Source organism: Pan troglodytes, chromosome 21 (genome assembly GCF_028858775.2).
Source record: "Pan troglodytes isolate AG18354 chromosome 21, NHGRI_mPanTro3-v2.0_pri, whole genome shotgun sequence".
Lineage (NCBI taxonomy): Eukaryota > Metazoa > Chordata > Mammalia > Primates > Hominidae > Pan > Pan troglodytes.
In genome coordinates this window covers 42,762,758-42,783,628 of record NC_072419.2, presented here as the reverse complement: position 1 = coordinate 42,783,628, position 20,871 = coordinate 42,762,758, and the positions used below count along the sequence as shown (strand labels likewise).

At 48.7% G+C, this 20,871-nt stretch overlaps 1 protein-coding gene across 33 annotated transcripts in view; it reads right to left on the bottom strand.

Annotated features, from left to right (window-relative positions):
* Nucleotides 1-11,643: 11,643 nt before the first annotated feature.
* Nucleotides 11,644-20,871, bottom strand: part of DLGAP4 (DLG associated protein 4) — a 226,902-nt gene continuing 217,674 nt past the window's right edge. For 32 of the 33 annotated variants that reach the window (XM_016937855.3, XM_063802905.1, XM_024352250.3 and 29 more), the window contains 3 exons: nucleotides 15,913-16,004; nucleotides 14,254-14,409; nucleotides 11,644-13,452 (listed from right to left, as the gene is read on the bottom strand). In XM_016937855.3, coding sequence (XP_016793344.2) covers nucleotides 13,234-13,452; nucleotides 14,254-14,409; nucleotides 15,913-16,004 — 467 coding nt within the window. In that variant the 3' untranslated portion in view covers nucleotides 11,644-13,233. Of the gene's footprint in view, nucleotides 13,453-14,182; nucleotides 14,410-15,912; nucleotides 16,005-20,871 lie in introns of all 33 variants that reach the window. The other variant, XM_063802909.1, reaches the window with a different exon arrangement.

Sequence of the window (20,871 nt, the reverse complement as noted above, 5' to 3'; positions counted from 1 at the left end):
TTCTCCATTTGTTACCATTGGGTTTTATTATATTTTCTTCTTGCTTTCCATATACATATACATATATATAATACATATACATACATTTATATTTATTTATTCCTACCCCCAACCATTTGAGAGTTTCTTGCATACATATGTCCTGTTATCTCTACATGTTTCAGTGAGTACCTCCTAAAAAGGAGATTCTCTTAAATATGCATAGTACAATGATAAAAGTCAGGACAATTTTCACATTGATTTAATTACCTAATTTACAGTCCATATTCAGGTTGTGCCAGTTATCCCAATAATGTCCTTTAGAGGAATTTTTTCTGGTCTAGGAGCCAAAGTAAGATCATTTGTCATCACGTTTCTTCAGTGTCCCAGTTTTACATTTTATTTTTTGATTGTGGTAAAATATGCATAACATAAAATTACCATTTTCAGCGTGGTTTTTTTTTTTTTTTTTGAGATGGAGTCTCCCTCTGTCGCCCAGGCTGGAGTGCAGTGGCGCCATCTCAGCTCACTGCAAGCTCCGCCTCCCAGGTTCATGCCATTTTCAGCATTTTTAAGTGTATAGTTTGGTGGCATTAAGTATATTCACTTTGTTGTGCAACCATCACCACCATCCATCTCCAGAGCACTTTCATCTTCCTCAGCCGAAACTCCCTGCCAGTTAAACACTAGCTCCACCTTGCCCCCTTCTCCCCGCCCCTGGCAGTCATCATTCATCTTTCTGTTTTCTGTGAGTTTATCTACTCATTGGGGCCTCATGTAAGTGGAATCATACAGCATTTGACCTTTTGTCACTGGCTTATTTCACCCAGCATAATGTCCTCAAGCCCCAGGTTCATCCATGTTTAGTGTATATCAGAATTTCTTTTTGGAGGTGGGGGGTTGAGATAGGGTCTCACTCTGTCGCCGTGGGTGGCATGCAGTGGCACAATTATAGCTCACTGCAGCCTTGACCTCCTGGGCTCAAGCAATCCCCCTGCTTTGACCCCCTCAAGTAGCTAGGGCTGCAAGCATGCACCAGCACACCCGGCTAAGTTTTCTTTTTTTTTTGAAACGGAGTCTCGCACTGTCACCCAGGCTGGAGTCCAGTGGCGCGATCTCGGCTCACTGCAAGCTCTGCCTCCCGGGTTCACGCCATTCTCCTGCCTCAGCCTTCTGAGTAGCTGGGACTACAGGCGCCTGCCACCACGCCCGGCTAATTTTTTCTTTTTTTTTGTATTTTTAGTAGGGACGGGGTTTCACCGTGTTAGTCAGGATGGTCTGGATCTCCTGACCTCGTGATCTGCCCGCCTCAGCCTCCCAAAGTGCTGGGATTACAGATGTGAGCCACTGCGCCCAGCCCACACCTGGCTAAGTTTTCTACTTTTGTAGAAACAGGGTCTCCCTGTGTTGCCCAGCCTGGTCTCAAACTTCTAGCCTCAAGCAGTCGTCCTGCCTGGACCTCCCAAAGTGCTATAGGCCTGAGCCACTGTGCTTGGCCCCGGCTAATTTTTTTAAAAAATTCTTTTTGTAGAAGTGGGGTTTTGCCATGTTGCCCAGGCTCTCGTCCTTTTTAAGGCTGAATAATATTCCATTGTATGCATAGTTTGTTTATCCACTCATCATGGATGGACGCTTGGGTTGCTTCCACTTTTTGGCTATTCTGAATAATGCTTCAGTGAACATGGGTCTCTTCAAGTTCCTGCTATTGTTTTTTTAACCTGACATTGTGAACATATAAGTCTCTGTTTTCAGTTCTTTTGGGTATGTGCCCAGAAATGGAATTGCTGGATCAAATGGTTATTCTATTTTTAACATTCCGAGGAACTGCAATAACTGTTTTCTGTAGTGGCTGTACCATTTTAAATTCCCATCAACAGTGTACAAGGGGCCTGGTGTGGTTGCTCTTGCCTGTAATCCTAGCACTTTGGGAGGCCTAGGCGGGTGGATCACTTGATGCCAGGAATTTGAGACAAGCCTGGCCAGCATGGTGAAATCTTGTTCTCTACGAAAAATACAAAAATTAGCCAGGTGTGGTTGTACACGCCTGTAATCCCAACTACTCGGGAGGCTGAGGCAGGAGACTCACTTGAATCCGGGAGGCTGAGGCTACAGTGAGCCGAGCTCGTGCCGCTGCACTCCAGCCTGGTGGACAGAGTGAGACTCGGTCTCAAAAAAAAAAAAAAAAAAAAAAATTCTTGGCCCATTTAAAAGAGCAGGGTTTTTTTTGTTTTTTTTTTGTTTTTTTTTTTTTTGATTCTAGGCGTTTTAAAAATATGTTTTGGATATTAATCCCTTGATATGATTTGTAAATATTTTTCTTATTCTACAGGTTTTCTGTATTTTAAAGAAAAGCTTAAATTGTTATCTTTTATAAACCATAAAATTCACCTATGAAATGTACAACTCATTGGTTTTAGTGTATCTACAAAGCTATGTAATCATCAGCACTACTATGTAATTCCATAACATTTTAGTAAGTAATCCCCCAAAGAAACCCTGTACCTGTCAGCAGTCATTTCCCATTCTCCTCTCATCCCAGCCCCTGGAGACTATGGATCTACTTTCCCTCTCTATCAGTTTGTTTACTGTAGAAATTTGTTTTTGTGTTTTGAGATGGAGTTTCACCCTGTCACCCAGACGGGAGTGCAGTGGGGCTCACTGCAACCTCTGCCTCTTGAATTCAAGTGATTATCCTGCCTCAGCCTCCCTAGTAGCTGGGATTACAGGCACCTGCTACCACCCCAGCTAATGTTTGTATTTTTAGTAGAGATGGGGTTTTACCATGTTGTCCAGGCTGGTCTCGAAATCCTGACCTCAAGTAATTCACCTGCCTCAGCCTCCCAGAGTGCTGGGATTACAGGTGTGAGCCACTCGCCTAGCCAGCTTGTTTACTCTAGAAACTTCAAACAAATGCAGTCATACGATGTCTGGCTTCTTTCACTTAGCATAATATTTTCAGGGATCATCCATATTGCAGAATGTCCCGGTACCTCAGTCTTTTTCATTGCCAAGTAGTATTCTGTTGTATGGCTATATGCTACATTTTGTTTTTGCATTTGTCAGCTGATAGACATTTGGGTTGTTTCTACTTTTTGTCCATTATGAATATGGTGCCGTGAACATTAATCTGCAGGTTTACGTGTGGATATACATTTTCACTTTCTCAGGTATATAAGAGTGGAACCGCTGGGTCATATGGTAACGCCTCTATGTTTAACCTTTTAAGGAACTTCCAAACTATTTTGCACAATGTTGTCCCATTTTGAATTCCCACTGGCAGTGGATGGTTCCAATTTCTCTACTTCTTCACTAATACTTGTCTGTCTGTGTTTGTATTAGAGCCAGGGTCTCACTATGTTACCCCAGGCTGGACTTGAACTCCTGGGCTTAGCAGTCCTTCCACCTCAGCCTCCCGAGTAGCTGGGACTACAGCTACCTGGCCCTGCTTGTCTTTTTAATTCTAGTCATCCTATTAGGTGTGAAGTGGCATCTCATTGTGGTTTTGATTTGCATTTGTCTAGTGACTGAAGATGTTGAGCATTTTTCACATGCTTATTATTGGACATTTGTGTATCTTCTTCAGAGAAGTATCTATTTAGGCTGGCCGCGGTGGTGGCTCACGCCTGTAATCCCAGCACTTTGGGAGGCCGAGGCGGGCAGATCACCTGAGGTCAGGAGTTTGAGACCAGCCTGGCAAAAATGGCGAAACCCCATCTCTACTAAAAATACAAAAATTAGCTGGGGGTGGTGGTGGGTGCCTGTAGTCTCAGCTACTTGGGAGGCTGAGGCACAAGAATCACTTGAACTCTTAAGGTGGAGTTTGCAGTGAGCTGAGGTCATGCCCCTGCACTCCAGCCTGGGCAACAGAGAGTGAGACTCTGTCTCAAAAAAAAAAAAAAAAGAAGTGTCTATTTAGATCCTTTACCTATTTAAAAATTTGTCTTTTGGTTTTGAGCTGTAGAAGTTCTTTACATATTCCGGTTATTGCACCCTTATCAGATACATGAGTTGCAAATATTTTCTCTTATGTGAGTTATCCTTTCACTTTCTTGATAAACATGTGTTCTTTGAAACACAAGTTTATTTTTTATTTTTTATTTTTTTTTTGTTTTTTGAGATGGAGTTTTGCTTTGTCGCTCAGGCTAGAAGTGCAATGGTGCGATCTCGGCTCACTGCAATCTCTGACCCCTGGGTTCAAGTGATTCTCCTGCGTCAGCCTCCCGAGTAGCTGGGATTACAGGCACCCACCACCACACCCGGCTAATTTTTGTATTTTTAGTAGAGACAAGGTTTCACTATCTTGGTCAGGCTGGTCTTGAACTCCTGACCTCATGATCCACTGGCCTTAGCCTCCCAAAATGCTGGGATTACAGGCATGAGCCACCGCGCCCGGCCGAAGCACAAGGGTTTTTAACTTTTAAGTTTAGTTTATCTGTGTTTTCTTTGGTTGCTTGTGCTTTGGTGTCATACCCAAGAAGTCATTGCCTGATCCAAGGTTATGAATGTTTACACTTGTGTTTTTTCTTTTTTTTTTTTTGAGACAGAGTCTCGCTCTGTCGCCCAGGCTGGAGTGCAGTGGCATGATCTGGGCTCACTGCAAGCTCCGCCTCCCAGGTTCACGCCATTGTCCTGCCTCAGCCTTCCCAGTAGCTGGGACTACAGGCGCCTGCCACCACGTCCGGCTAATTTTTTGTATTTTTAATAGAGATGGGGTTTCACTGTGTTAGCCAGGATGGTCTCGATCTCCTGACCTCATGATCCACCCACCTTGGCCTCCCAAAGTGCTGGGATTACAGGCGTGAGCCACCGCGCCCGGCCCACTTCTGTTTTCTTTTAAGAGTTTGCTAGTTTTAGCTTTCATGTTTTTTTTTTTGTTCTTTTTGTTTGTTTGTTTGTTTTTGAGACGGAGTCTTGCTTTGTCGCCCAGGCTGGAGTGCAGTGACGCGATCTCGGCTCACTGCAAGCTCTGCCTCCTGGGTTCACGCCATTCTCCTGCCTCAGCCTCCTGAGTAGCTGGGACTACAGGTGCCCACCACCACACCCAGCTAATTTTTTAATTTTTTGTACTTTTAGTAGAGACGGGATTTCACCGTGTTAGCCAGGATGGAGTTTTCAGGTCTTTAATCCGTATTGAGTTAATTTTGTATATGTTGCAAGGTAAGGGCCCAGCTTCCTTTTTTTTGCATTTGGATATCCAGTTACACTAGGACCATTTGTTGATACTTCCTTCCCCATTGAATACCTTGGCACTGTTGTCTAAAGTCAGTTGTCCATTAATGTATGGGTTTATTTTGGACTCTTAATTCTGTTTCATTGATATATATGTCTACCCTTTTGCCAGTACTACACAATCTTGATTATTTGTTAATTAATTATTTATTTTTTGAGACAGGGTCTTGCTCTGTCACCCAGTCTGGACTACAGTGGTATGATCACAGCTCACTGCAGTCTCAACCTCCTGGGCTCAAGCGATCCTTGTGTTTCAGCCTCCTGAGTAGCTGGAACTATAGGCGTGTGCCACCATACCTGGTTAATTTTTGTATTTTTTGTACAGATGGAATCTCACTGTGTTGCCAAAGCTGGTCTCAAACTCTTGGGCTGAAGTGACCCTCCTGTCCCAGCCTCCCAAAGTGTTGGGATTATAGGCATGAGCCACTGTGCCCAGCCTTGATTACATTAGTTTTGTAGTAAATTTTACATTTCCATATGAATTTTAGGGTCAGCGTCTCAATTTCTGCAGAAAAGGGAGCTGGGATTTTGATAAGGGTTGTGTCAAACCTGTAGATTAATTTGGGGGAGTATTGCCATCTTACCAAAACTAAGTCTTCCAATCCGTGAACAGTGGAAAATAAGTAATATGTGGTGTGCTACTTTGGGATTGTGAATATTCTGTTCCTCATAAAAATTTCAACCAATAGTTTTTTTTTTTGAGACAGAGTCTCGCTGTGTCACTCAGTTGGAGTACAGTTCATTGGCGATCCTGGCACAACCCTTCTGCCTCAGCCTCCCATGTAGCTGGGATTACAGGTGTGTGCCACCATGCCCAGCTAATTTTTGTACTTTTAGTGGAGACGGGGTTTCACCATGCTGGCCAGGCTGGTCTTGAACTCTTGACCTCAGGTGATCCACCTGCCTTGGCCTCCCAAAGTGCTGGGATTACACGCATGAGCCACCGCACCCAGCCACCAGTACTTTAAACATGCATGGACGCTTCCATTATTACAATATGATGGTTGCCAAATGGTTCTTTTCTTTTGAGACCTAGTTTCACTCTGTTGCCCTGGCTGGAGTGCAGTGGTGGGATCTCGGCTCACTGCAACCATCGCCTCCTGGGTTCAAGTGATTCTCCTGCCTCTGCCTCCCAAGTAGCTGGGATTACAGGCATGAGCCACCACGCCTGGCTAATTTTTGTATTTTTAGTAGAGACGGAGCTTCACCATGTTGGCCAGGCTGGTCTCGAACTGCTAACCTCAAGTGATCCACCCGCCTTGGCCTCCCAAAGTGCTGGGATTATAGGCATGAGCCACTGTGCCCGGCCCAAATTATGATTTTCTAATTCCTGAATTCCCTCTACTGTTAGGAGTTGATGGATGTGTAAATTGCTTGTTATGCATCCAGGTGGAGATGTCGAGTGGGAAGGGTGGAGTTCAGGGAAAAATACAGGCTGGAGATTTAGATGCGGGAGTTGTCAGTCTACAGAAAGTTAAAGCCATAAAGGCAGCAGAGGGGCCCCAAAGGCCCATGTCCTGTGTTGGCCACGGGGGCTTCACTGGGTCTGGGCTGGGGTGACATTTTGGAGACAAAGTATGGGCTCACTGGGTCCAGAGAGTACCATGGGTCTATTGAGGCTGGTACCGGGGGCCCCTGCTTTATGGGAAGTGGGGTTCTGTGGCAAGAAATGTCCCTGCTCCATTTAAAACTGCCCCCGAAAGCCTTACTTCTTTTTTTTTTAGACTGAGCTTCGCTCTGTTGCCTAGGCTGGAGTACAGTGGTGTGATCTCGGCTCACTGCAACCTCCGCTTCTCAGGCTCAAGTGATTCTCTTGCTTCAGCCTCCTGAGTAGCTGGGATTACAGGCATGCATCACCACACATGGCTAATTTTTTATTTTTTTAAGTAGAGATGGGGTTTTTCCATGTTGGCCAGGATGGTCTTGAACTCCTCGCCTCAAGTGATTCACCCACCTCGGTCTCCCAAAGTTCTGGGATTACAGGCATGAGCCACCGCGTCCGGCCTGAAAGCCTTACTTGTTAACCTGGCATTCAAGGCCAGTCTGGCCCCAGCCCCGCCTGGAGCAGCAGCACAGCCTTACACCTCTGCCACTGTGCTCACTGTGTCTTTTACTGCCATAGCTTGGTTCAAATATTGCCCATTCTGAAAGCCCAGCAAATATTGCCTTCTCTGCCAAGGTTCTTCATTTAGGAAATCATTCTTGAGGCTCTACTCTCTGCCAGGCACTGAGACCTGGTGAAAAAACTCTCTTCCTACCCTTGGGAGCCCACCATCTTCTGCGTAGAGACAGATATTCACAAGTCATCACATAGATATTAATAAAAGCATCATCACATCAGTGACAACAGCAAAGGAAAGCGACTCTTGTGCTCCAAGTGTAGAGCAGGGCGTTGGCACCGACCTGGCCTGGCCCAGGTGCTCGGTGAGATTTCCCTGGGGAAAGGCCACCTGTCCTGAGAGTGGAGGCAAGAGCTGATGTCAGCTGCATCGGTGGAGGCCCGGGACACCCTGTGGGAGGCCCTGAGGCGGCCAAGGGCAGCTCTCGCTGGAGGTGTGGCTATAGAGGTGGGCGGCAGCCTCCAAGGCCAAGGTGAGGAGGCTGGGTTTAGGGTTTGGTTTTTATTTTTATTTTTATTTTTTGAGACAGAGTCTCGCTCTGTCACCCAGGCTGGAGTGCAGTGGCACGATCTCGGCTCACTGCAAGCTCCGCCTCCCAGGTTCATGCCATTCTCCTGCCTCAGCCTCCCGAGTAGCTGGGACTACAGGTGCCCACTACCATGCCCTGCTAATTTTTTTGTATTTTTAGTAGAGACGAGGTTTCACCGTGTTAGCCAGGATGGTCTCGACCTCCTGACCTTGTGATCCACCCGCCTTGGCCTCCCAAAGTGCTGAGATTACAGGTGTGAGCCAGCCACCGTGCCCGGCCTGGGTTTAGGGGTCTTAAGCAGAGGGTGATGCAGCCCAGTTAGCATTTTGAAAATTCCCCTGGCCGCCATATGGTAGGACCAGGGTCGGCAGCAGAAACCACACCAGCTTTCAGATCAGCCACAGATTCAGATGGGCGGGAGACTGTTTAGAATTGCTGTTGTAAAGCCCATTCCACTGCTGGTGCTAGAAACCTCATCTCAGTGGGTCTGTCCTCCACAGCATTTGCCCATGCAGCCTCCGCGTGGTACTTGGCCCTCAGGCTCCTGGTGGCAGTGGCTTTGTCCTGCTGTCCTGTCTATAAGGTCTGGGGGCCCAGTGCTGTTCCTGGCGGTAGCTGAGCCTTCTCTGCTGACTCTGGAAACATGTAAACCTAGGGAGCTTGGAGTTCTAGAAGGGAAACCTGGGCCATGTAGGGTTCTCAGGGACCCACAGGTGGCTGACAGTCTCCTGTCCCCTCTGCTGCCTCTGTGGTCATATCCTGCAGCCTTTAGGAGGGCACTTCCTGTCTGTCCCTGTCCTGGTTCCCTCAAGGACTAGGCTTTGGAAACACAGAAGCTGAGGACTCATTCCCAGCTTCTCTGGGAAGCTGCTGTCAGCCTTTCTCTGAAGTGACAAATGCATCCTTGATGGAACAAGATACAAGGACATGGGACATCATCTAAGTCATATTTTTGTGAAAACCATTTAATCTGAATCCGGCCATGAGAAAACGTAAACCCAAATGGTGCACCCTTCTGTAGAGTGCGCTTGGATACTTTAAAAACACCAACATCTCAGCCGGGCGCGGTGGCTCACGCCTGTAATCCCAGCACTTTGGGAGGCCAAGGTGGGAGGATCACGTGAGGTCAGGAGTTCAAAACCAGCCTGGCCAATATGGTGAAACCCCATCTCTACTAAAAATACAAAAATTAGCCAGGTGTGGTGGCGGGCGCCTATAGTCCCCAGCTACTTGGGAGGCAGAGGCAGGAGAATCTCTTGAAGCCAGGAGGCGGAGGTTGCTGTGAGCCAAGATCGCGCCACTGCACTCCAGCCTGGGTGTTGCAGTGAGACTCCGTCTCAAAACAAACAAAATAAACTAAAACAAACAAAACAAAAAACAAAATGCCATCAACATCTCGAAAATCAAAACCCAAAAAGTAGGGAAATTTTGATTTTTAAAGAGACTAGAAGGACTAGAAGGACGTGGTGGCCTGGCACAGTGGCTCACACCTGTGATCCCAGCACTTTGGGAGGCCAAGGCGGGAGAATCACTTGAGCCCACGAGTTTGAGACCAGCCTGGGCAACAAAGTGAGACTCCATCTCTACAAAAAATTTTAAAATTAGCTGGGCATGGTGGCATGTACCTGTGGTCCCAGCTACTTGGGAGGCTGAGGCAGGAGGATTGATTGAGCCCAGTTGGTTGAGGCTGCAGTGAGCTGTGATCACACCATTCTTTGCACTTCAGCCTGGGCAGCAGAGTGAGACCCTGTCTAAAAAAGAAAAGAAAAAACAAAACAAAAAAAACCAGACAGACATGGTAACTGAAAGCAGTGACTGATCCTTAATGGGACCCTGGATGGATAAAAGGGAGAAGGTATAAGGGACAAGGTTGTGAGGGCACCTGGCGTATGGGCTGTGCTTTAGGCCATGTTCATATAAAAGGAGGTGCTCCCTGGAACATTCCTTTCTTAAGTTTGAAGGTGGTGATGGTATTGTGGTTGTGCAGGAACGTCCTTGTGCCTGGGAGTTGCATGATGTTTTTGGGGTGAAGTATCAGTGTATGCCACTGACTCTCAGATGGCTCGCGGGGAAAACGATGTGTATGTATCCGAGAGGGATAATGCTCATATGGGTGAAATATCGGTAATCGGTGACTCTGGCCACGAGATATGTGTTCATTATTATACTGTTCCTTCAATGGAGGTGGCGTCTTCTCCACTGCTGTGCCAGGAGGGCTGGGCGTGGGGGTCCAGATTCTGTACATCAGACACCCCTACCACATCTTGTGCTTAATAGAGTGCAGGATCCCTCCTGAGACCCTAATCTAACCCTCAAGTCCCTTCCCCTGCCACAGCAGAAGCAGGAAGGCTAAGGGTCCATCCCCAATCCCCATGGCCCATCTGGGAGAGCCGGCTGCTAGCTGCACCCCTGAACGTCTGCTTCAATGCCTGATGCAACCGGAAACCTCTTCACTTACCCTTCAAGTCACCCCCAGCTGGGTCTCAGGGTAGGGGTAGGTCTGGGAAGGTGCCAGCCCTGGAGTTAATCCAAGCCACCTGTGGTCACCAGATGCTCCGTCACCACTAATAGGTGTGTTGGGATCCAGGGTCAAGGGCTGCTCCAAGCACAGGGGTCTGGCCACAGTTTGGATGGGCTCCCAGGGGGCTCGCTGGGGTGGGCGGGGTAGCCTGAACAAAGCTGCTGGGAAGGCAGGGTCCGTGCATCCCCTGGGCCTGAGATCACGAGCTTCTTGGCTGGCCTGGGCCAAGGGAGGAGACCAGGAATCTGTGGCTCCAGAGCCTGGCCAGAGAACTTTCTAAAAGGCATGTTCCGGCCGGGTGCGGTGGCTCATGCCTGTAATCCCAGCACTTTGGGAGGCCAATGGGGGCTGATCCTGAGGTCAGGAGTTCAAGACCAGCCTGGCCAACGTGGTGAAACCCCCATCTCTACTAAAAATACAAAAATTAGCCGGGCATGATGGCAGCCTCGGGAGGCTAAGGCAGGAGAATTGCTAGAACCCAGGAGGCATAGGTTGCAGTGAGCCAAGATCGCGCCACTGCACTCCAGTCTGGGTGTCAGAGCAAGACTGTCTCAAAAAAAAAAAAAAGAAAAGAAAAAGGTATGTTCCTACCACTGGGGCTTGGCACCTCCTGCTTCTGCCAGGACTGCGTGCCGCTCCCTCCCTGAAAGCTGGCTACCCACTCATCCTTCCGGTCTCTACCAGAACACTCCTGCCCAGGCTGGGTTTGGTGGTCGCACTGCGGGGTCCTGCAGCCTCATTCTGCTGCGTCTTGTTTTTTACCACCTGTCATTGACTTGACCTTATCTGTCACGTTCAGTATCTGTCTCCCTCACCAGAGTGAGCTCTGCCCCAGCACTGGGCCTGTAGAGGAGGTGCTCTGGAGATGCACTCAGGGCTCGCACCTGACAGAGTGGAAGCAGCTGCCAGGCAGGGGGATACCGAGTACCCTGCCCTGGAGAATGTGCAGACTGTGGATCTGCAGGGGATGTAAACTGTCCTCTAGGGTGGTCTTTATCAGCCTATCCTGGCTCCTGTGATAGCATCTATCTTTCAAGGGTTTATTTCAAACAGGAAGCTGGTAAGTGCTGCACACTCATTTTCGGGAGAGGGGACGGTCAGCTCCATCTTCCCGCCCCAGATCACAGAGCTGGCATGTGACAGCTGGCATCCCGGCTGGCACTCCCATCAGGCTGTCTCCACAGAGCTGCCTTTTGGGAGGGGTCTGGTTCAGTTTCCTGGGCCCACTCTGCTCATCCCCCTGCAATAATGCCACAAGCCCTTGGTACACGTTACCTCATTTATTCTCACAACATGCCTGTGAGGTAGGGAGGGGCAGGGACTGTCCCCGTTTTACAGAGGAGGAAGTTGAGGCACACAGAGGTCAAGTGACTTGCCCAAGGTCACAGACGGCGGCCAAGCTGGAAATGGGCCCCGGAGCAGACCCTTGGTTCACCTGGGGAGGGGGGGGGTCCCCCCTGCAGCAAGCGCCAGCCAAGAGGATGTCTCGGATGCCAGAGAGGCGCATACACAGCATAGAGCAGCCCCTCAGGTACTGAGCTGGCTTCGGGGCTGAGCCCCTGCCCTCCCCCACCCCGCCCTGCAGGCCCGGGCCATTGCAGCTCAGGGCTCGTGACACCCTGGGAGTGGGATGGGGGGGCAGGAGAGAGAGAAGGATAATTGGGGTAAAAAAAAAAATAGAACAGAAAACTCAGAGGCTGGGCAGATGGGCCCTTAGGAGTCGGGGGGAGGGGGTGGAGACCAAAAAAAAAAAAGGGCTGCTTACACACAAGGTATATATTTTTACACACACTTGTACACACCTAGATATAGTACATGTAAAAATATATGCTATTCACACACCCGCCTCCTGCCAGGTGCCCCGAGAGCCAGCGGCGGCGGCGCTGGGTGGGCATGGGTGAGCAGATGGGCGTTTGTTAACTATACACTCTAAGGTCTATGTGCATATGTACACATACATACAGAGACCGCCGCCCGCCCCTCGGGCACCGGACACAGGCGCGGCTGAGGACTGACAGCCCCCTGGAAGCCACTCGGGAGTCCTACATTTTGCTGAAGGAAGAAGGGGCTGGAGAAAATAAAAGGGCAGGAGTCTGGAGTGTGATAACTGTGGCTTCGTCTCATTTCCACCCCCCAAGACTAAAACTTCCCTCATCTGCTCAGCGGTGAGTGAGTCCTGCCTGACACTGCCCAGGGCTGGCGGGGCACCTCCCAGTGAGGCGCCTCCATCTGCGTGTGTGTGTGCACGTGTGAGGTTGTGTGTGAGCACTTGGTGGGGGAGGGAGGGGACGCGTGTCCATCTCTCTGTCCTCTGGGCCCTCAACCGCAGAGAGGGCTGAGACCCAGAAAGCCGCTTGCCACAATGGTGACCACTGTGTGAGCTCTGAAGGGAAAAGAGAAAAACATAAGAATGAAAATCCAAGGTCAGAGCGGGGTAGCTGGGGAAAGGAAGGACATGGCAGGTGCCCAAGGCTGCCCTTGGACTGTCGTCATCTTGTAAACAAGCTAGTGTGAGTTCTCATCAGCTAGAACGAGTAAAAAGACCGCAGTATGGAGGCTGGGCCGGGAGTTGCCGACGTCCATCTATCTAGTCCACCACAGCCAGCAAGAGGAAAAAAAAGTTTTCTAGTTTCGTGATTTTTGTTGATTTTTTTTGTGAGTAAAATCTTCATAACCTAAAGCTGGGAGGGACCCAAAAAAGCCAAATTGTGAGCCCTTGTATGTGTCAATTTGAAAGTTGGCTCAGGGTCTCTAGACAGAATAACCATAGCAAAGGTTGAGAAAACTCTGTTCCATTCGCACTTAGTTTTTGTGTTTTTAATGATTTAAAATCGTTTCTTTCCTCCTGCGTGGTCTCAGAGCCTGGTCTGGGCCTCCGGGACATAAATCTCGATGCTGTCTGCGCTCTCGGTGGCTGAGTTCTGCCGCACAGAAGCTGCCCGCTTGGCCGCCAGGAGTCTCTTGCGGGCCTCCTGGCGCTGCTTGTCGCTGGCGTCTGAGGCCTTGTCGCGGCTCACTGCCGGCTTGGATTTGGCTGGCTTCTTTGGGACCGGAGGGGGTGGTTTCTTCTCTTCCTTTAGTGAGACAGTGAGGAGAGAACAAAAATAAAATAAAGGTGCCACGTTTTGTGTGGCACTACCCCCACCATATGCCGGCAGCTGGAGTCTCCACCCCAGCCTCCCCGCATCGGGCACAAGCAACACACACTTGGAATCAGGAAGCCACGAGAAGCGATGACAGTGGGAAGAGCACAAGGCACTGGAGCAGAAAGCAAGCCTAGACTCCGAGGGCGCTCGAGCAGGGGGGACGGGCAGATCCCAGTGTCCACCCTCATGTTGAATCACTGGGAGCCCGAGACTTGGGCAGGAACTAGCCCGAGTCACAGTCAGAGACAAATTTAGGGCTTCAGGTCCCATTTTACAGGCTATTCTAGGGGATTAGACAGGGCCATGGTTCAACAGGGGTCACTGGTTCTGGTTTGCAGAAGGAAGCCTCAGGGAAGAGGCTGGCTACCACAAGGTCACAGAGCTGGCTCCAGACCCCAGGACTCCTGGCAGCAGGGCCCCAGGAGAAGGGACCATTTTGCTGCCTCCTCTGTTATAACGTGATTGAGGCTGTGGGCGTGCCTCTCCCAGGATCCCCTTTTCTGGACATGCAGGGCAGGACACATGCTTCAGGGGCAGCCTCAACTACACGGAGCAAGCGGCATGCCAGACAAGTGCCAAGCATGGACCCCACGCAGTGATGGATGTGAGCCCCCAGCTCAAAGACGACACACGGAGAAGGGAGCCAAGCAGCACTGACCGATGTGGGCAGCGTTATTGCCGACCAGGAATTTGTCCCTGGACTTCCCCTCCGCACTGCTCCATGCTCACCTTCCTCTTCTCGGGGGTCTCCACCAGCTGCCAGCTGTTGGCCTTGAGGTGGTAGAGTTCATCAAACTTCATGCTGATGTCCTCGATGGACAGCTGTAGCAGGTCCCAGAACCCTGCCAGGTCCTGGGCTGTGGGGCGTGGGTTGGCATCAGGGTTCTGTGGGCCAGATGGGGATCAGTGGGGCCAGCTCAGCAGAGGCTTGTCCTGCTCCCCCCGACCCCCCAACAAGCAGGGTTCCTCTGGGCCCTGCCAGCACCCGTGGGGGCTCTTGAGGCCTAGTGTCTGGGTAAGTATCTGTATGAATGAATCTAAGCCAGTTCTGGTCAGCACTAGCCCTAGTGGTGGGGATCTTTTGGGGATAGTCTAAGGGCTGTGGCAAGGAAGGCACTCCTGTCCCTAATGTATGTGTATGCTAGCAGACAGGTGTTCTCGTTTTGCAAGGAAGAAACAGAAGTTATTGGCCATGGTGTGACAGTGACACCGAGAGAAGCCCGATTCACTCCCAGGTGGGAAAGGTCACAGAATCTGTGTTGTTTCCCTCGTGTCACTCTGTTCCATGACAACGCAACCCCCAAGTCTCTGTAGGTCTTGGAGACAAACACTCTCTCCACTGCCTCCCGCTGGGAGTACACACATTCCCACAGGCAGAACAGCCCAGGACTTTGCTTTTGACCCTGGCAGGGCCAGCCCTCCTAACAGGTAAGAGGGAGGGAGAAAGCCAAGCCACCAATCCCAGCAGTGGGATTTCTTTGTTTTTGTTTGTTTGTTTGTTTGTTTGTTTGTTTTGAGACGGAGTTTCGCTCTATCACCCAGGCTGGATGCAGTGACGCGATCTCGGCTCACTGCAAGTTCCACCTCCCGGGTTCACACCATTCTCCTGCCTCAGCCTCCCCAGTAGCTGGGACTACAGGCACCCGCCACCATGCCTGGCTAATTTTTTGTATTTTTAGTACAGAAGGGGTTTCACCGTGTTAGCCAGGAGGGTCTCCATCTCCTGACCTCATGATCCGCCTGCCTCGGCCTCCCAAAGTGCTGGGATTACAGGCGTGAGCCACCGCGCCTGGCCAAAAAATATATATGTATATAATTTTTGAGACAGAGTTTCGCTGTCATTGCCCAGGCTGGAGTGCTGGAGTGCAGTGGCACGATCTCGGCTCACCACAACCTGTCTCCCGGGTTCAGGCGATTCTCCTGCCTCAGCCTCCCGAGTAGCTGGGATTACAGGTGTGCACCACCATGCCCGGCTAATTTTGTATTTTTAGTAGAGACAGGGTTTCTCCATGTTGGTCAGGCTGGTCTCGAACTCCGGACCTCAGGTGATCCACCCGCCTCAGCCTCCCAAGTGTTGGGATTACAGGCATGAGCCACTGTGCCCGGCCGATACAGAATATATTTTATATAAATAAACCAGTGCTAATTGACTTTACCATCCATGTGGCTGTTTCAACATGGAAAGATATTAGAGATCTGATAGGGCCACTTTTGCCCCCTTTCTTGTGCTAGACACTGACACACATTGCCACTGTCCTTCCAACACCATGAGGAAGCCGCGCTGTGTGTGTTACAGAGGAGGGCACAGAGGCTTCGAGGGGCTGGCAGAGTATAGTGGGCAGCCAAAGGCTGGAAGCCCTGCTGTGGAGGAAGGAGAATCACACTCACCAAGTTTTGCTCACAGAGGCCCCGGAACTGCTGGAATTTCTGGGACATCAGTAGCTGGGCACTGCCCACAGCACTGAGGACTTTTCCTAAGACTGAGAAACAGAGGGTGGAAAAAGACTGATTTAGCAGAGCACAGGGTTTGGTGGGATGGCATCATGCTTTTAATCTCCTCCCACACTCCCGTAGGGTAGAACTCATTATTTCATGATGGCGGTGGTCTTCATTTTATCTACACATTAATCCATTCTCACTGAGAAAAACACAAACAATATAAAGTCAACCCCATCCCATTTCCTGAGGATATGTTATGGAAACAAATATGAACACTGAGTGTAAATGTAAAACATTTTCCAGAAAAACATAAATCATGGTCTTAAGAGAGGCTGCGTACAGTGGCTCACGCCTGTAATCCCAGCACTTTGGGAGGCTGAGGCAGATCACCTGAGGTCAGGAGTTAAAGACCAGCCTGGGCAGCATGATGAAATCCCGTCTCTACAAATATATGAAAATTAGCCGGACATAATGGCAGATGCCTGTAATCCCAGCTACTCAGGAGGCTGAGGCAGGAGAATCATTTGAACCCAGGGGGTGGAGGTTACAGTGAGCCAAGATGGCGCCACTGCACCCCAGCTTGGGTGACAGAGGGAGACTCAGTCTCAAAATAAAAAATCTGATTAGACTCATAAATATTTTTAAGAAACTGAAGCAGAACTCTTCTCAGAAAAAGGAACTAGGTGTAAGTAGTTTTACAGCTGAGGTATTAAAAACTTTCAAAGAACAGGAAATCCCTTTTTTATATATTCTGTTCCAGAGATTAAATAAACATGGAAAATGATGCAACTGGTTTTAAGAACTCTGACAGCAGATAGGACATGCCAAGAATGGACCACTTTCACTAACATAAATGTAGAAGTCTTAAAGTATAAGCAAATAGGAGCTATCAGAAGAATTGTAAAAAATAAATATCCTAATCGAGAAGTCTTTAACCCAGGAATACAAGGTTGATCTTGTATTATGACTTGTTTTAAAGTGCTGGCATCAGCCGGGCATAGTGGCTCATGCCTGTAATCCCAGCACTTAGGGAGGCAGGAGGTCTCCACCAAAAATACAAAAAATTAGCTGGGTGTGCTAGTGCGCATCTGTGGTCCCAGCTACCTGGGAGGCAGAGGCTGTGGTGAGCTTAGACCATGCCACTGCACTCCAGCCTGCGGGACACAGTGAGACCCCCTGCCTCAAAAAATCATAAAGTACTGGCACAGCTGAGCACTTTGAGAGGCCTAGGCCACGTGGTAAAAGTCCATCTCTACAGAAAATACAAAAATAAGCCAGGCATGGTAGCATGTGCCTGTAGCCCCAGCTACTTGGGAGGATCACTTGAACTAGGTAGGTTGAGGCTGCAGTGAGCTGTGATGACAGCATTGCACTCCAGCCTGAGTGACAAAGTGAGACCTTGCCCCCACCCCCACCACACACAAAAGGTGCTGGCATAAAGACAGTGCCACCCATCCCCAACCCCCTTAGAAATCACCGAAAAGCAAAGAAAGTAAACAAGACGGGGGAGGCTGAGGTGGGTGGATCACAAGGTCAGGAATTCGAGACCAGTCTGGCCAACTCTGGTAAAACCCTGTCTCTACTGAAAATACAAAATTAGCCAGGCGTGGTGGCCCATGCCTGTAATCCCAGCTATTTGGGAGGCTGAGATAGGAGAATCTGAACCTGGGAGGCGGAGGTTGCAGTGAGCCAAGATCACGCCCACTACACTCCAGTGTGGGTGGCAGAGTAAGACTCCATCTCAAAAACCAAACAAACAAAAGGAGCATACCCAATAATCTCTTATTTGAAATAATCTCTTATTTGAAATTAAAAAAGGAGGCTTGGGCATAGTGGCTCAGACCTATAATCCCAGTACTTTAGGAGGCTTGAGGCAGGAGGATCACTTGAGCCCAGGAGTTCAAGACCAGCCTGGGCAACAAAGTGAAACCCTCTCTCTATGAAAAAATTCAAAAATTAGCTGGGTGTGGTAGTGGATGCCCATAGTCCCAGCTATCCAGGAGGCAAGGCGGGGCAGGAGGATTGTTTGAACCCAGGGTTTCAAGGCTGCAGTGAACTATGATGGCACCACTGCATTCCTCCAACCTGGGTGACAGAGCAAGACCCTGTCTCAAAAACAAAAAAGAAAGAGTGTGGACTGCAGCAAGAGCTTTCCTGAACCTAGCCGGCAACAAGGAGAATGACAGAGGTGGGGAGGTCCCGCACTGTGAGGAGCCCTGTAGTTGCCTGTGGAGAAGAAAATCCTGATAGAACTCTTCCAGGCACCCATTCCCACGTACAGATTCCTGCCAGCCTGGGACACAGTCCTCGCCCCTCTCTCACAATGATCTACTTACAAGAGCTCATCAAGGAAGAATTCACCTCATTAAGAAATTAGTAATTAAAAGGGAACTGACACAGGAGTTAAAGATATTATAGGAACAGCAAATGGCACATGAATACTTACCAGAAATTGTTGCCAGGGAATTTGTAACATTTATCCAAGAATATGTAAAAGAGTTCAAAGCAGAGATAGTAAGACAATGGAAGGAGATAAAACAGGGGCTCTGGAACTAGAGCAGGAGGAAAATCAGGCCATTATAGAAACAAGGCCACCCTGGAGATCGTACAGAGATTCAACCCTGCTGAGGACTTGTCCTGAGTAGCAGAGCCCTACAGGGAGAGGAGGGCTGAAAGGCTTCAGGTACAAAATGCTTCAGCTGCCCCATGAATAGAATAAAACTTCTTTTATTTTAAACGAATAGTTAAGCTGGGGGGAATAAAATGAGCTCCCCAGGGTAGACAGTGGGGACCTGTGTCTGGCTTAGTTTAAAGAAGAGTGGGAATAAAAGGGAGTCTTTCCTAAAAAATTATTATATAAGACTGCACCTGGGTACTTTATCTTTTTAGAAACAGAAGTAGGGACTAAGTAATAAAAAAGAAAAACTACTAAAAAGATTCAGAGGCATGGAAGAGAAAGAACATGCATCTATCAGAGTTCTAAAAGGGGACAGAGGGATGGGAGAAATCAGAGGGATCATGGTTATGAACGTGGAGGCTCACGCCTGTAATCCCAGCACTTTGAAAGGCAAAGGCCAAGGCAGGCAGATCACTCAAGGCCAGGAGTTCGAGAGCAACCTGGGCAACATGGCAAAACTCCGTCTCTACTAAAAATACAAAAAATAGCCAGATGTGGTGGCACATGCCTGTAATCCCAGCACTTTGGGAGGCCAAGGTGAGGTCGGCAGTTCAAGACCAGCCTGGTCAACATGGCAAAACCCCATCTCTACTAAAAATACTAAAATTAGCCGGGCTTGGTGGTGGACACCTGTAATCCCAGCTACTCAGGAGGCTGAGGCAGGAGAATCACTTGAACCCGGGAGGCAGAGGTTGCAGTGAGCCAAGATCACGCTACAGCACTCCGGCCTGGTTAACAGAGCGAGACTCTGTCTCAAACAAACAAACAAAACTCTCAGATGAAAACATAAGACCAAATCTCCATGACCTTGGATTTTGCAATGGTTTCTTAAGACACCAAAAGCATAAGCAATGAAAGAAGGGGGGGAAAAAAAAAAAAGCAGATAAAGAAGGGGAAAAAAAAGCAGATAAACTAGATGTCATTAAATGGAAAACTTTTTATGCATCGAAGGACACTATGAAGAAAAAAGCTGGGTGTGGTGGCTTATGCCTATAATCCCAGCCCTTTGAGAGGCTGAGGTGGGTGTATCACTTGAGGTCAGGAGTTTGAGACCAGTCTGCCCAACATGGTGAAACCCTGTCTCTACTAAGAATACAAAAATTAGCCAGGCTGGTGACGCATGCCTATTAATCCCAGCTACTTGGGGGTGCTGAGGCAGGAGAATCACTTGAACCTGGGAGGTGGAGGGTGCAGTGAGCTGAGATTGTGCCACTGCACTCCAGCCTGGGCAACAGAGTGAGACTCTGTCTCATAGAAAAAAAGACACTATGAAGAAATGAAGCCAACGCACAGAATGGGAGAAAATCTCTGCAAATCATGTATCTGATAAGGGTTTAATGCCAAGAATATATATATATATATATATATAAGAATTCCCTACAACTGAACAACAAAAAGATAAACCCAGTTTTAAAATGTACAAGGATAGTTCTCCAAAGATAGATGTTCAGTAAATATGCTCAACATCTCAACAGCATTAGTCATCAGGGAACTGCACATCAAAACCATAATGATACTTCATACCCATTAAGATAGCTATCAAGGCTATCTTAATCCCAGAAATTTAGGAGGCCGAGGTGGAGTACCACTAGAGCCTGGGAGTTCAGGACCAGCCTGGGCAACACAGTGAGACCTCTTCTCTACCAAAAGAAAAAAAAACAAAACTGGGCATGGTGGTGCACACCTGTAGTCCCAGCTACACAGGAGGCTGAGGTGGGAGGACTGCTTGAGCCCAGAAGGTCAAGGCTGCAGTGAGCTATGATGGCACTATTGTTAATTTCAGCCTGGGCAGCAGAGTGAAACCCTGTCTCCAGAACAAACAAACAAACCCCAAAAGCTATCAAGAAAAGTGGAAGCAAGTGTTGCAAAGATGTGGAGATATTGGAACCCTGTGCATTACTGGTAGGAATATAAAATGATGCAGCTGCTGTGGAAAATAGTTGGGTGGTTCCTCAGAAAGCGAGACATAGATCTGCCACATGATCAACCAATTCCACTTCTGGGTATAAACCCAAAAGAATTGAAAACAGACTTAAACAGATACTTGTACGCCAATATTTATAGCAGTTTGACTCACAGTAGCCAAAAGGTAGAAACAACCCAAGTGTCTGTCAATAGATGAATAGACCCTGACTAAAAAAAAAATGTGTGTGTACACGCACACACGCACATGCACGCACACAGAGAGAAAACTCTAAACCTCATATAAAATATACTTCTCACACATGGAA